Source organism: Sceloporus undulatus, chromosome 5, assembly GCF_019175285.1.
Source record: "Sceloporus undulatus isolate JIND9_A2432 ecotype Alabama chromosome 5, SceUnd_v1.1, whole genome shotgun sequence".
Lineage (NCBI taxonomy): Eukaryota > Metazoa > Chordata > Lepidosauria > Squamata > Phrynosomatidae > Sceloporus > Sceloporus undulatus.
Genome location: NC_056526.1, coordinates 84,558,869 through 84,573,282, shown reverse-complemented (window position 1 = coordinate 84,573,282; position 14,414 = coordinate 84,558,869). Strand labels below are relative to the sequence as shown.

The 14,414-nt window shown below is 38.8% G+C and overlaps 1 protein-coding gene across 2 annotated transcripts in view; it reads right to left on the bottom strand.

The window, feature by feature from the left end:
- DNAJC2 (DnaJ heat shock protein family (Hsp40) member C2) overlaps positions 1-14,414 on the bottom strand; it is a 20,731-nt gene extending 6,317 nt beyond the window's left edge. For both annotated transcript variants that reach the window (XR_006104044.1, XM_042468027.1), the window contains exons 1-12: positions 14,281-14,414; positions 13,848-14,038; positions 11,566-11,641; positions 11,018-11,116; positions 8,948-9,089; positions 7,381-7,461; positions 6,506-6,571; positions 5,394-5,485; positions 5,166-5,287; positions 3,795-3,944; positions 1,685-1,773; positions 1,529-1,598 (exon numbers count right to left, since the gene is read on the bottom strand). Coding sequence is in view for 1 of the 2 variants with exons in the window: in XM_042468027.1 (XP_042323961.1) it covers positions 1,529-1,598; positions 1,685-1,773; positions 3,795-3,944; positions 5,166-5,287; positions 5,394-5,485; positions 6,506-6,571; positions 7,381-7,461; positions 8,948-9,089; positions 11,018-11,116; positions 11,566-11,641; positions 13,848-14,038; positions 14,281-14,338 (1,236 nt within the window). In the remaining variant the exon portion in view is untranslated. The remainder of the gene's footprint in view (positions 1-1,528; positions 1,599-1,684; positions 1,774-3,794; positions 3,945-5,165; positions 5,288-5,393; positions 5,486-6,505; positions 6,572-7,380; positions 7,462-8,947; positions 9,090-11,017; positions 11,117-11,565; positions 11,642-13,847; positions 14,039-14,280) is intronic.

Below are 14,414 nucleotides of genomic sequence, written 5' to 3'. Positions count from 1 at the left end.
TATAATTTCTTACCGTGATAAAAAACATTTCTCTCTCCCTGCTCATTTTGGGGAAAATAACATTACTGCACATAATAGGAAGTTTCAGCTTGATTTCTAACTCTGACAGAGAACTCTCCAAGGAAAGAAAAGTGTTTTACAAGCAATTTGTGAAGCCAAGGTTGTACTGTACAACCAGAGAAAAGCCAGAGAACTGTCAGACTAATACAACAAACAGTCCCCCAGTCATCCCCACTACACTGCACTCAGCTGGTAATCATGCTGGGATATATGCATGTCCATGTATATTTCTTGGACACCCCCATTCAGACCTACCGTATATACCTGTGTATAAGTTGTCAAGGGCAGGTTTGGGGCCAAAATTATGGATTTTTATATGACCCATGGATAAATTGAGGATAAAGCCAGGGTGGTATTGTGCTTTGAGTGTTGGACTACAACTCTGGAGACCAGGATTCGATTCCCCACTTGACCATGAGAACCACTGGGTGACCCAAGTCACTGGGTGACGTTACACAAGTCGTAGCTTCAGTGAAAGGCAATGGCAAACCTCTGAAAAAATCTTGCCAACACCCCATGATAGGTTCACTTTAGGGTTGCCCTAAGTCAGAAATGACTTGAAGATACACAACAACAACAAAAACTACTACTACTACTACTACTACTTAGGGATAACTAACAAAGGGTATAAAGGATGCAGCAAAGAAAAACAATGCCAAAGAAGAGGGAATTATGACAAAAGTGGCTGTGTAATATGTGGGGAAAGGAGACCAGGTATGGGCAGGGCTAAGAAAATGTACTCATCTCAAAAAGGATATAAAGGCAAAGCAAAGAAAATGAAACTGCATTAGTAGTGATTACAGTCTTTAACTTTAACTTTGCCTGGTTTGAACTCAGAAAAGCTGATAAATATATATAAATGTCTTATTCAAATCCTTCAAAGCCCTCATTGCTCATCTGAGTAAACTGAAGCAAGGTGAGAGTTCAGTCCATCTAGGAAGAACCTAAAAGAAGCACTGACCTCTTCTCTTGAGGCTTCTTTGGGTGGAAGCACCAAAGAGCTGATGTCGCTGCCACATTCCCATTGAGGGAAGCAAAAAGGCCACAGGCAGTACTGGTGCTATTATGGACAGAGTGGAGTGGGTTGGTGTTTCTTACTGGTTCTCCCAGGATGGACTAAGCTCTTGACTTTTACCCCTCTACTCAAGAGAAGAGAATGGTTCCTTTTTTTAATAAGAGTTAAGGTAAAGTACTTACACTGACCCATGAATAAGTCAACCCCAGATTTTTTGGGTTGATTTTTTAACTAAAATTTCTCAACTTATATATAAATATATACGTATATATCTTGACATATGAGTGTGTATACAAACTATTGTTCTTAAAAATATTTAGTTGTAAATTTTAGAGACTTTTAGATATGCAAGGCAAATGGTTTCCAATATAACATAACACACATTTTCAATAGACATACATCGATATTTTTGCAATGTGGTTTACTCTTACATGACAAGAGATTAATATTTACCTGTTTTTCTACAGCTGCCCTTCCTTCTTCCCTTGTTGTAGATGTAAGTGCTTCGTTCAAGCACTGCAGGCTAAAAATAAATTATTGAGCGATATTTCAGATCTAGTAGGAAGCTGAAGGTCAAAAAAGCATAAAGCGCAAGTCAGGAATGCATACCTTGTCAACTCTAGACGATCGCAAAGCTTTTCTACTTCTTCCATCATCTTAACACATTCTGCCTCATTGTCAGAAAAGTAATTCCAGTTCTGAAAACAGACCACCATATGCTTTATTTTCAGATTGAATTCAAACTGAACACAGTCCGTAAGCAAAAAGCTTGATTGAAACATTATGGCCATGTGTTATAGTTCTCCATTTAACAGAATAGCTTTCATTGAGAAAATGTTTTTTTTAAAATGTACCTCATAACTTGTGGCAATTTAAAGGTTAACAACTTTTGTTGACATATATTGATAACATGGACAACCAAACCGTGAGCAAACTTGTCTTTTGAAAATAACAAACCTCTTCATAGTATACTATGCTGGAAATGTTTAATTTGGAATTCAAATGCCTAGATTTTTTTAAAGACGTCTTGTTAATACTCACCTAAAACACAGAACAATTACCTGTCTTTTAACTAAAAATTCTACTTTTCAAAGCACAATGGAAAATTTTGATTGCAAAGATCCCACCTATTCTTATTTTGCATTTTAATTCTGCCTTCAAGTGTCAACTCCATCAATTTCATAGAGTTTCTTTGGCAAGGAATACTCAGAGGTGGGTTTGCCTGTTCCTTCCTCTTAAATATTGCTTACAGCACCTGGTATTCATTGGCAATTTTCAATCCAACTACTATCCAGAGCTAACCCTGCTTAGATTTCAAAATCAGACTAGATCTGGTGCCGTTAGGGTATTTAGGTCCTGTACCCAGTATCAAACTCTGTTGCCAAATAAATCAGGGAAATTTCAGAAGTTTCTTGTATTCAGGATTTGTCTGCTGAATACAGTAGGGAAGGGAGGAATAATGGTCGCCACAATCCCTCTAGAAGAGAGCGTGGTATAGGCCAGGCTTTTGATCATGGAGGTATGGCAGGTTTTTTGTGCTTCTTTACTCACGGCTCCAGTGCCTGGTTGGGCACCTTGCAATCTGAAGCCAAGGCCAAGATCTCTTCTTGGTCTAGCACCTGTTTAAGCCTCTTCCTCCCCACCTGGTCAAAATGGCATGCAAAGAGCTGGAAGAGGAGGCATCCTTCTCTTCCCATGTATGTGAGGCACAGGCAACTGGAAATCAGCTAGCGCACACCTGCTAGCTTGTACAGCATACTCCCTGGTCTGTGAAATGGTTTGCTGTCTGGACCAGAGGGTCAAGTGCTATTAGGCTGGAGAAGGGGTACCAATCACTCACTGATCCTCTTTCCACCCTCCACATCCCAGGCCCACCATCATGGAGACACCTGCAGTGGTCCTTTGTTGGACCATTATTGCTCAGAGCCACACCACTACTTTGAAGGGCAGAGTACTTTTCTGGGCATGCTGGTGGGAAGGGGGGACAAGGCTCCTTTTCTGATTTCCTCTGTCTCTTTGTCAACTTATCCCTTGGCCCATTTTTGGCTGGGTGATGCTGCATGGATGCAGCAGTAAGGAGGAATTCCCCCATCAGCTGGTTGTTCCTGTGTCTACCTTTCAGCTGGGTGGCCTTCTTAAATGGAATCCTGTCCTTCCACTGTGGACCGAAAGGTCCTGGGGTGCTGAATAACAAAGAAGTAAGGAAAAAATGTGTCTTATCAGAGTGAAGACAGGAAAAAACCCTGGCCTCACTAGGAATTGCTGTGGGAACACAGGAAGGTCTTTCCTTTTCCTGCCTATTGGAGCGAGTGGGAAGAACAACCTAATCAGAGGACGTTCCTCCTTTCTCTGTTGGGAAACTAATAGACAAATTAGGTACAGTTGGCTCTCCATATTCACAGATTCCTTAACTATGGATTCAACCATCCATAAAGTGTTAAAATAAGATATACATTCTAAAAAACAAACCTTGCTTTTGCCACTTTATATAAGTGAAACTATATTACTATGCCACTGTTTTTAATGGGACTTGAACACCCACAGATTTTGGTATCCACCGGTGGTCCTGGAACCCAATCCCAGCAGATATCAAGGACCCACTGTATTAAAGTCCCTACCCAAAGATTCAGATCAACAAGCAATTCTACTCTGGAGCAATGTTCTAGGAGCTGGCAGTTAGAATGCTCACAAAATCTGAACTAGAACAATAGTTATATACCTTACAGGTTGTTCGTAGTTTTTGTCTTTCCTTTTTAATTGCTTTTTTCTGTATTTCCTTCTCTTTTTTCATCAGTAAAGCTTGTTGTCTGATTTCTTCTTCTTCTTTCTCCTTGGCTATTCGTGCTGCTTCAATTTCTGCTTGCCTTTGCTGAGATAGAAGAAAATGCTGGAATTATTTCATACCATATCTTTGTCAAGTTAAGCAATTTCTGATGGTCTTTATCAACAAAATGGGTACATGAATTGTAAAAAAATATAAGCTCATAAAATCACACATTCTGTGGCTAGTAAATTTATGAAGCAAATATATTTATCATGATTTCAAGACCATATACCAAAATAACATTGGCTAAACAATCTTCATGCAATTGTTTCTGATGCAGATATAAGGTAATCAAATAATTTAGAGGATTCCAGCCAGCCATCTGTATTCCCTAAGATCTTTAAGCATGATAGTATTTTATTAACTGGCTATGTCTTCAGTTGTTATGCAAACAAATTATGCTTCAAATGGAGGTCTGTGTGCTTAGTAATATCCTTTGACAGTTTTGATTTTTTTGTGTGTGTTAAATATGAAGGACACAAAAGAGGTGCGGCCCTGTAGGGTACTTCAGCTCCCAACTCCTGGCGATTGACTACTGCTGTGTATTCAAGGTTGAGTATCCCTTATCTGGAATTCCAAATACTACATGGGTGACTGAGATAGTGACACTTTTGTTTTCCGATGGTTCAGTGTACACAAACTTTGTTTCATGCACAAAATTATTAAAACTGTTTTAAAATATTATGAATTAAATTACCTTCAGGTTAAATAAGGTATATTTGTTTATGTTTGCCTTCAAGTCATTTCCGATGTGTAATAGACCTAAGGTGAACCTGTTATACGATTTTCTTGGCACATTTCTTAGAGTGGGTTTGCCATTGCCATCCTCTGAGATTATGAGAATATGGCTTGCCCAGGGTCAGCCAATGTGTTTCATGGACGAGTGGGGATTCAAACCCTGGTCTCAAGAGTCACAGTCTAATGCTCAAACCACTACATTACACTGGCTCTCTAAATGTTTAGATTTAGGTCCCATCTCTAAGATATCTCATTATGTATCTGCAAATATTCCAAATTCTGAAAAAATCCAAAATCCAAAACACTTCTGGTCCCAAGCATTTTGGACAAGGGAGACTCAACCTGTACCTTCATTACTCCAGAAAGTCATGTGTTACAGGTAACATCATCCCTTATAACAAGTTAGTCTAGTGCTCTAATTAAGATTAGATGGAACCTGGTGCGCAGTCTGTAAAACTGACAAAAGACCAAGGCATTTTCAGGCACTTTTAATATTTTGATTTTATGGATGCATAATTTAAAACGTACTCTCTCTCTTTCCTCCTGTTCTTTTCGTTTTGCTTCTACTTTTGCTTTCTTTTCTGCTTCTTTCTTTGCTTTTTCTTCTTCCTTGAACTTCTTTATTCTGGGATCACAGCTGTATGCAGTATCTAAGGCAAAAACAAACAAACAACAACAACAACAGTCAATGAGAAGATATACAAGGGCTAAAATTTAATGAGCCAGTTTCTCTGAAAAAGCCAAGTCCACACTTACCAACTAGTGTCCTTATTCTGTTCATCTCCTCCTTTTTCCTTAATGCTCTAGCTGCTCTGTTCTGCTTTTCAATCCACCTCCTCTCATCTCGACTGCAAAGAGAGATGAAAGAATCCGAAGGCATTATTATGCACATTCCAGTATAAAATCATTTTTGAAGCACTGGAAACTCAACAGCCACTACACCTAGTGCTTGAGCACAATCAAATTCAGTACTATTTCAAACAAATATTTGTGTACAGAGAGCTTTTCTTTTTTTTATAGAAAAGGATGAACTACCAGCTAATTTATATTTATCACAAAATCCCTCTGCATTTGAGAAGCAATGGCTCTTGATTATAGTCTTATACACAAATTATGTTTGCATCCACTTGCCACTGCTTCTCAAAAAAACCCATGTATCCTTTGAATAGAACTTTGTCCACAAACAAACAGAATTCTTACTGCTTTCCTCACCCTAATCCTACCCTCCTCTTGGGTACGCTCTTGCTAAAATCAGAAAACTTTTCAAGAGTTGCATTCATATTTTTCTCCAAATAGGTTAGAAAGAATATATGTGTGTGTGTGTGTGTGTGTGTGTGTGTGTGTGTGCTCCTAGCACTCTTAACAGTGAGATCATTTTTACCTAGTTTTATCCAGGATTAACATTTCTATTTAGTATCCATTTTCATTAATATTAGCATCACCTTCCTACACATTTATATACAGTATACTGAAAGAATTAGGGAGTGGAAGACAAGTCACATCATTCTACTTTTTATTCTGTTTATCTTCCAACCGGAGTGGTATCTATTTACCTACTTGCATTTGCATGCTTTTGAACTGCTAGGTTGGCAGATGATGGGACTAGTGACAGGAGCTCACCCCATCATGTGGCACTTGGGTCTCAAACTGCCAACCTGCCGATCTTGCAATCAACAGAGTCAGCGTCTTAACCACTTAAGCCACCACATACCATTTGTATGAGATTAAATACCACTAAATTAAATGGGGTTCACATTTTAGTAATATGTGGGATTGCACTGTTATCAACATTTCTGAATCATTAGGGATGTGGTATTTTTGGTGTATTACTTATAGCTTTACATGACCATTTTATTTACTGTGCATACCATTCTGCTTTTTCTTTTTCTTCTTCATCTAAGTAGGAAAATTCCCGCCATGAATCAAAATTGTACCTAATATATAATAACATCAGGAGAGAAAATCAACACAATATTTATGAAGAATGATGGAAAATACTGTACTGAAAATTCCTTAATATAGTTTAAAATTCTTAGTAGCTGTACTTTAAAGGTAAGAGTTCAGTAGGTATTATGCTGTTAGTTGTCTGAAATGTTTCTACTGCATGCAATTTCTTAAATCGGAACATGTAAATTCAAATGAATATCATTTTACAAAATGAATACAAATGAATTCTGCAGATCATTTTATGATACACTGTTGAACCTTGTACTATGCAGCTTTCACACAAAACTATTCCATTTCATTCTAGTAATTGTCGAAGACAGGAAGCAAAGGGGTAGTTCACACCTGCTTCAGAACCCAAATTATAGAGGTGATATACTTCTGCCTACATGAACTCTCTCCACAAAACCTAGATATTTACCCATATGTGGCCATGAAACATTAGGGAAGGCACTAATTATGTTAATATTAGGTGCATTTACTTGCTAATAAAAATAAAAAATAAAAAAATAAAAATATGTTTCCTCTAAGTCACAAGCCATAAATAAGAAACTGTCACCCTGCAAGCATTCCATTTATATGTATCTGTTGCACAGATAACAATAGTGTCATAATCTTATTTTTATTCTTTACTTCAACTCTTTAAAGAGTTAAACGAGTTCACATGATTTCATGTTGATAGAGGCCCCTTCAAATATAATAGCTTTATGTTTTCCCCAGGCATTTCCCTATACCATTTTTACAGACCTCATAATGCAATTTCAAAAAAACAAAGGGAGAAACAAGTCTGTCCACTCACCAAAATGAATAAAACGCGTCTACCTCTTCAAAGGATGAATTCATATCCCCAAGCTTAGGTGCATTTCTCTTATTTGACCATCTGTAGCAATTGAAGGTTATATAGCATTCATTCACTATTAGGAAAGCCTTACCAAGAGTATGTAGATTTTAACTATTAATCCTGCAAATTCTAATCATTTCAGCGGGATTTCAAATTAAGAAGATACTAGTTTTATAATCTGATTAGTGCTACCATAATTCTTAGCAGGCTGAAGAATGGAACAGCAAACATTCATCATGGCCTGCATCTCAGTGCTGGTATTGTGAGCTGACCCAGGATACTGTGACAACATGAGCCAGTACCAGTAGACTCAGAACAGTCACAAGTGCCAGTCACAAGTGCCAGATAAAATGCAACCATGATCAACAAAATTCACAAGTAACATCTTTCTAGGCTGAAGTCAGACATCATTTTGACAAAGCTTCTTCCCTGCCTTGACAAAAGTACAGAAAATTGGCTTAAATTCAACAATGTATTTCCTCTAGTGCAAGAGGATATTCTCTCCATCCTCACTCTCCTGCAAACATCCATGCTGCCAGAAGCAAATGTACATCTATGTGAAGCAAATTTTAGACCATACAGGAGAGTGCAGGGAGGAGGGACCATCTCTTCCCAATCCCACTGTAAAATAACACAGTTGGCTTTGGGCCAGTATCTGCACCTTTCTGAAGGTTAGATCTTGTGAAGCCATTACACTGTCAAATGCCTGGGACTTTGATTGTAATAAGCAGCTAACAATGATTTTGGGACCATCAATCAATGCAATGGAGCCACTCTTATTACAAGCATGCACTAATGCTGCCACCAATATATGACATTAGAAAACTATAGGAATCATGTACAATGTGAAAAGTATTTGAGTGTGAGTGAATTTCAACTGAAATGCATCAGCCTTTTGAATTGCTCTAGTGCAGGGGTGGGCAAAGTGTGCCCCATAGGCTGGATGCTGCACCCAAGGGGTAATTTCTTTCTCTCTAGAACTCCACAAAATGTTCTCAAAAGTCTTCTGGGGGCTCCCTAAGTTCACCAGGGATCAAAAACTATTTTTGAAAAATTTATCCAAAACAAATAAACCAAAACCTTTTGTCTTGAAATGCCCCAAAATGCCCACTAGTGGGAAAGGGGTCCATTTCCACCATATTTTGCAATCTTCCTGGGCAATTTAAGCCCAGGAAAGGTCTTTTTTGAAACAGGAAGTATACAGGAAATGGCTTCTGCTCATGTCTTGCTGTTAAAATGGCCCAGGAGGCCCCAAGACATGACAAAAATGCCCCTATACTCCCAGTGGAGATGTGCAGTCCTCTAAGGCCTCCTAGGGGGAATGCACCTTGTTAGCCTTCCACAGTTGTTCATCCCTGCTCTAGTGAAAAGACAACAACTAATTGCCACTGTAGTTTTCACAGCCCTTAAGTAGCTATTTGTGCTCTCCATATTATTAGTATACAATGTATCTCTAACATGAAGATGCAATGTTAGTAATCTGAAGTGGGACAAAGCCTCTGCAGCAATTTAGAGCATAACGTACCTGGCATTTCTTTCAAAAACTGGTGAAAAAACTTCAAAAAAGTTTTCCTTTCCTTCACTTTTAGAAGGAACTGTATTATCAAAAGTAGGATCTATACTGTTAAATGCTCTTCTCTTTATAGGATCTGATAAAATTTCATATGCTGAAAAATAAAATAACACAGGCACAAGTTACAATACTGGAGAGACATGCACTGCAATGATTTAAATTAAATAATCAGTTTGGCAATAAAAATCAAATTCAGTTTTATACTGGAAGTCAGTCACACTTCTAACCTACTTAACAGTAAATTATAAGGCAAAATTATTTTTTATATTAATAGTCTATGATCACAAATGAGCACAGAGCTGTTGTAGACAGATTAGTTTTGTTAAACAAACTGGAACCTAACTCAATATAGAATTTGGAAGAGAATAAATTTTGCCCCAGAATTGTAACTCAACATGTATTATTAAATATTTGGTTCAACACAGAATCCCATTAATTACTTGTCAATAACTGCAGGATCACATAATCAATAACTGAAGCTGTATACAGAGAGCATTTATGATGTGCTTAAATCTACTGCCAGTTTCTAAAGAAATGCTTCAGCCCTATTTAAAATAACCATTACATCAGCCAAAGGATCATCTCTCTCTTGATATGCCAAAGGCTGTTCCAGTTTTTACAACTGAGCAGACTGCTGGAAATCAATGCAACACCTAAGGCTCATTAATGAAATGAAGGTAATTGCATAAATGGCTGATGATTTGAGTTACTGTATCAGTCAATTTGTTGTAGTTGTTATTGTGTGCCTTCAAGTCGTTTCTGACATATGGCAACCCTAAAGTGAACCTATGATGGGGTTTTCTTGGTAAGTTTCTTCAGAGGGGGTTTGCCACTGCCATCCTCTGATGCTGAGAGAGTATGACTTGTCCAAGTTTACCCAGTGGGTTACATGGCCAAATGAGGAATTGAACCCTGATCTTCAGAGTCATAGCCCAACACTCAAAGCACTATGCCACGCTGGCTCTGTGTAGGTCCACTTAAACCAAGGCTCTAGAATTATGAGTGATCATAATTTATTATTTCACATAAATAAATAATAATAAACCGTTCATTTGTAGCCTGTTTTTCCTTGGTAGATCAAAGCAGGTAACATACATGTACGCAGTGTACAAATTTTCAAACAGCAATCATTACACATCCAAATTATAAAAACAAGATTAAAAATTACAGAGCTAAAAATATACAACAACTAGCTGGCTTAAAGTGCAAATGCAATGTGTAACGGGGAGAGAGCGGGTATTACAATGTCTAGGGGAAGGCCTGTTGGAAGAGGAAGGTTTTAAACCTCTTCCTGAATAGGTCAAGGGAGGTAGCTGAGCGGAGCTCATCGGGAAGAGAGTTCCAGAGCTGCGGGGCCGAGATAGAAAACGCTCTCTGCGCTGTTGCAGCATATTTCGTGTCTGGAACCCTCAACAGTTGCTTCCCGGCCGACCTGAGAGCGCGGGGCGGATTATATGGGGAGAGGCGGTCCTCCAAGTACCCTGGGTCCAAGCCATTTAGGGCTTTATAATATCTTTATAATCCATCTTGAGGGGAGAGAAGCAGGCAAGAAACAACAGGCCTCTGCCTGCCAAGAAGAAGAGCCCTCCCCCCGACCTCCATCTTGAGGGGAGAGAAGCAGAGGGTTTTTTTTTTGTTACTTGCTTTGTTGTATATGCATATGTATGCTGTAAACCGCTTTGATCATAGGAAAAGCGGTATACAAATAAAACATAATTATAATATACATAATATATCTCGAGTCAGATTATTACAAATAAGCCCTCTCATCTGCATATGACTAAAACAGGAATACAGCAAGCATTTTGAAAGGTCAGTTTGGAAATCAGATTTATTTCAGTTGCTTATAATGGATGTTGTATATGTCCATACAAATTATTACTACTGACACACATGGCGCATTACTTGTGCTGGAAGCTCTATTCTAGTAACAGTTTACATAAGCATGTAATACCAAACTACTGAAACACTTTATGCATTTTTTAAAAATACAAAACACATTTGTTAAGAAATAGTTCTCACCTTTTGTTATACAGGTAAAGTAGTCATTGTCACCTTCACCTATTTGTTCCCCTGCAGCTTTTCGCTTGTCTGGATGGTGTTTCAAAACCATGGCTTTATCTATAGATTTTTGAAAAAAGCAAGTCAACATGCAACCCAATTTGCCTGTTATCCTCATTTTCAGAGAAACTACACAGGTGCACACATATACCAATGAAGTAAAGAAAAAAAGTGAAATATCTTCCATCTGCATCACTTAATTTTCTATGCATTTTCTTACAGCAAGGCAAAGTAGTTGCAAAACTCAACAAATATTTTCAAGTACCAACATTCCACCACATACATTTAGTAACATTTTCAACCCTTAATGACTAATCATATGCCAGTATCTACTGAAATTAATGTACGAGAACATTTACACTAGATTCTATGAATTAGGACCATAAACTGATATGAGGTATCCCATTAAGTCAAATGTTCCTCTTTTGTGAAGAAAAAAAATATTAATATGCAACTGTTTATAAAACCTAATAAATTTCCAATAGCAGGAGCTTATGGAAAGTACTTACGAGCGGCTTTGATTTGTTTCTGAGATGCCTTGTATCTTATATGGCCCAGTCCAAGAACTGCATAGTGATCCTGATTCTGAGAGAGAAGTCCAAATGTTAATAATAACCAATGATGATAAACAATTGTCCAAGGCAAGCTACCAAGTAAGCTTCTACTGACACTCACTCATTAGCTACCAGCATTCTGGCCACTAGTGTATTTAATGCCTTTCCTTTAATCTTATACTATCTTCTTCTTTTATTTCAGGCTTTAAAATGTTGCTTCTTTTTTCAGATCTCTAATTACATATATAGGAGATAGTGAGAAAGAGGGAGGAAGAAGGCAAGTACATTTCTGATGAGATACAGCTACTACAGTAAAAGCATTAGGACACCCTTCCCCAACCTATACTTTTCCAAAAATTTAGACTACAGTATAATGGACATCACAAAGTCATTGGCTGCACTGTCTGGAGCAGATGGGTCCTGTAGTCTAAAGCATCTGGCACAACCCAGGTAGAGGAGATCTATACTAGGGGATAGTCAACAAAGCAACAATCAAGTTAAATTCATATATTCTGCACAAGGCAGAAGCAATGCCTGCTGCTGGGATCTCTGCTGTTGTTGTATGCTTTTTAAGAGAGGGAAACTGTAACTTCATGTATAATATTGTATAAGGATGTTATAGTTGGCAGCCACTTTGATTGTCTTGCTACAGAAAAGCGGGACAGAAATAAAAGTTTCATTATTATTTATTTATAAATCATTTTTGACTTATGGCGACCTTAAGGCAACTCTGACGCAGAGTTTTCTGGGGTGCTGATAGTGTATGAGTTCCCCAAAGTCACCCAGTAGGTTTACATGGCCAACTGAACCCCAGTCTCTAGAGTTGTAGCCCAAAACTCAAACCACTACACCATGCTGGTTCTCACTGGAATCTTAGGGGAGAGCTATCAGACATATTTCCTATTGCCACTGTTAGTTCATCTGAAAACTACAGAAGAATTGTGACATCTTAAGTAATAAATACATTATGGAATAAACTTTTGAGAAGGGTACAGCCAACATTGTGGTTTGAGCACTAGACTATGAGTCTGGAGACCAGGGTTTGACCCCCCGCACAGCCATGGAAACCCATTGGGTGACACTGAGCAAGTCACACTTTCTCAGTCTCAGAGGAAGGAAAAGACTGTGTAAAAAAATCTTTTATCTTAGGACCACCGTAAGTTGGAATCACCTTGAAGGCACACAACAACAACAATACACAAAAGCTTATCCCACAACACCACAGAATCATATGCCATAATAAATATGATAATCTTTAAGATGCCAAAAGATTCCTAGTTGCTACTCCTCTGGAACTTGTTTCTATACCATTTGTCATTTGTATTTTTATCAGAATTCACATGCTTTTGCAAGTTTTTAATTTTCTCTGTTACACCCATTGATGCTGAACTGTTACGTTTAGAATTATTTAACTGGTATGAGCCAAAAGAAAAATAATTACTTCATATGTAGAGAGTCCATGCATGGCAAGGGGTTGGACTGGATGGCCCTTGTGGTCTCTTCCAACTCTACAATTCTATGATTCTATGTATAACTCAATATCAATCTGAGGACATGAGACAACACCCAATGTTATTGGGTAACTCATTTCACCAGAAAGATAAACCAACAGTACTGGTCTACAACTGCGCTTAGTGGGTCTTATTCCCAGATAAGTAAGGGTAAGAGTGTACACCTTCAGTTTCTCTAAATTGGGGGAGGATGGAATGTCCCTTTTGATATGAACAATTGCTCCATTTTCTAATACTGAGATGTCATCTCCATAATATACAAAATGTGTGCTTTTGAATTTAGTAGCCCAATATGGTTTTAGATGTTCACAGCTCAGGATTAACTCTTTTGAGAACAACCTATAAGATAAAGAGGCGAAGCAGATGGTGCAGAGGCTGCTCCTGTCCTGATCACTCTGGGACCATGGTAACCAAATGCCACGGTCTCGAAGCCAGCTGCTGCCACAGTCCCAAACAGGCTACTGGCTGAAGCGGCTTTTTCCAGTAGCTTCAGGCCACATTAGCCAGCCTCAGGGTGGCTTCAGGTTGCTTCGGGGGCCTGCGTCGTATAAATGCCACACCCCGAATGTGGCCAGAAGCTGATTTGGACCAAAGTCTCACAAGGAATAAAAAAGTCAGTAAATTCTCAAGGTAGATTATGAGTTGAAGATTTAAAGGAATATTTGTAGGAAATCATAGAAACTTCACTAAACTGTGAATGTAGAATTGCAACGTCAGATAACGTACCTTCCAGTCCTTTGGATCAAGTGTTTTTAACATGGGAAACTCTTCCAGCTGTAATTCTTCATCTCCTGACTCTTCGGAGAGCTCTTTCTCATCTTCCAGCTCCTGGAAAGAGGCAGAAACATGTATGTTTCGCCTCTTAATAAATGCTTCAAACCATCTTCCCACAGGCTCAACTTGGCAGAGGACAGAAGCTGTAAATAAAAGCATAACAGTGGCTTAGAGAACAAGTTCACCAAACTTGCATTTTCTAATTCATCTCATCCCAGCTCCAGAATTTGTATTAATCTTCATGCATTTATTTAGCTTCAGCTCCGCTCTGGGCCCCACAACAAACTCCAACTCCCAGAATTCCATAGCCCTTGAGCCCCAAGACGCTTAAAGCGGTTCCAAACCGGGTTATTCTCCCAGTGTGGAGGCAGCCCCAGTCCCATACCGGCAGACAAGGCCCGGGTGACGGCGGTGGCCTGTCCCTCCGCAGCCCCCCGAAGCATCCTGGCCTCGCTCTCTCCTCCAACAGGCCTCTGAGTCAGACAGTCGCCAGGCACCGGCGCGTGGGAGGACCAGGCA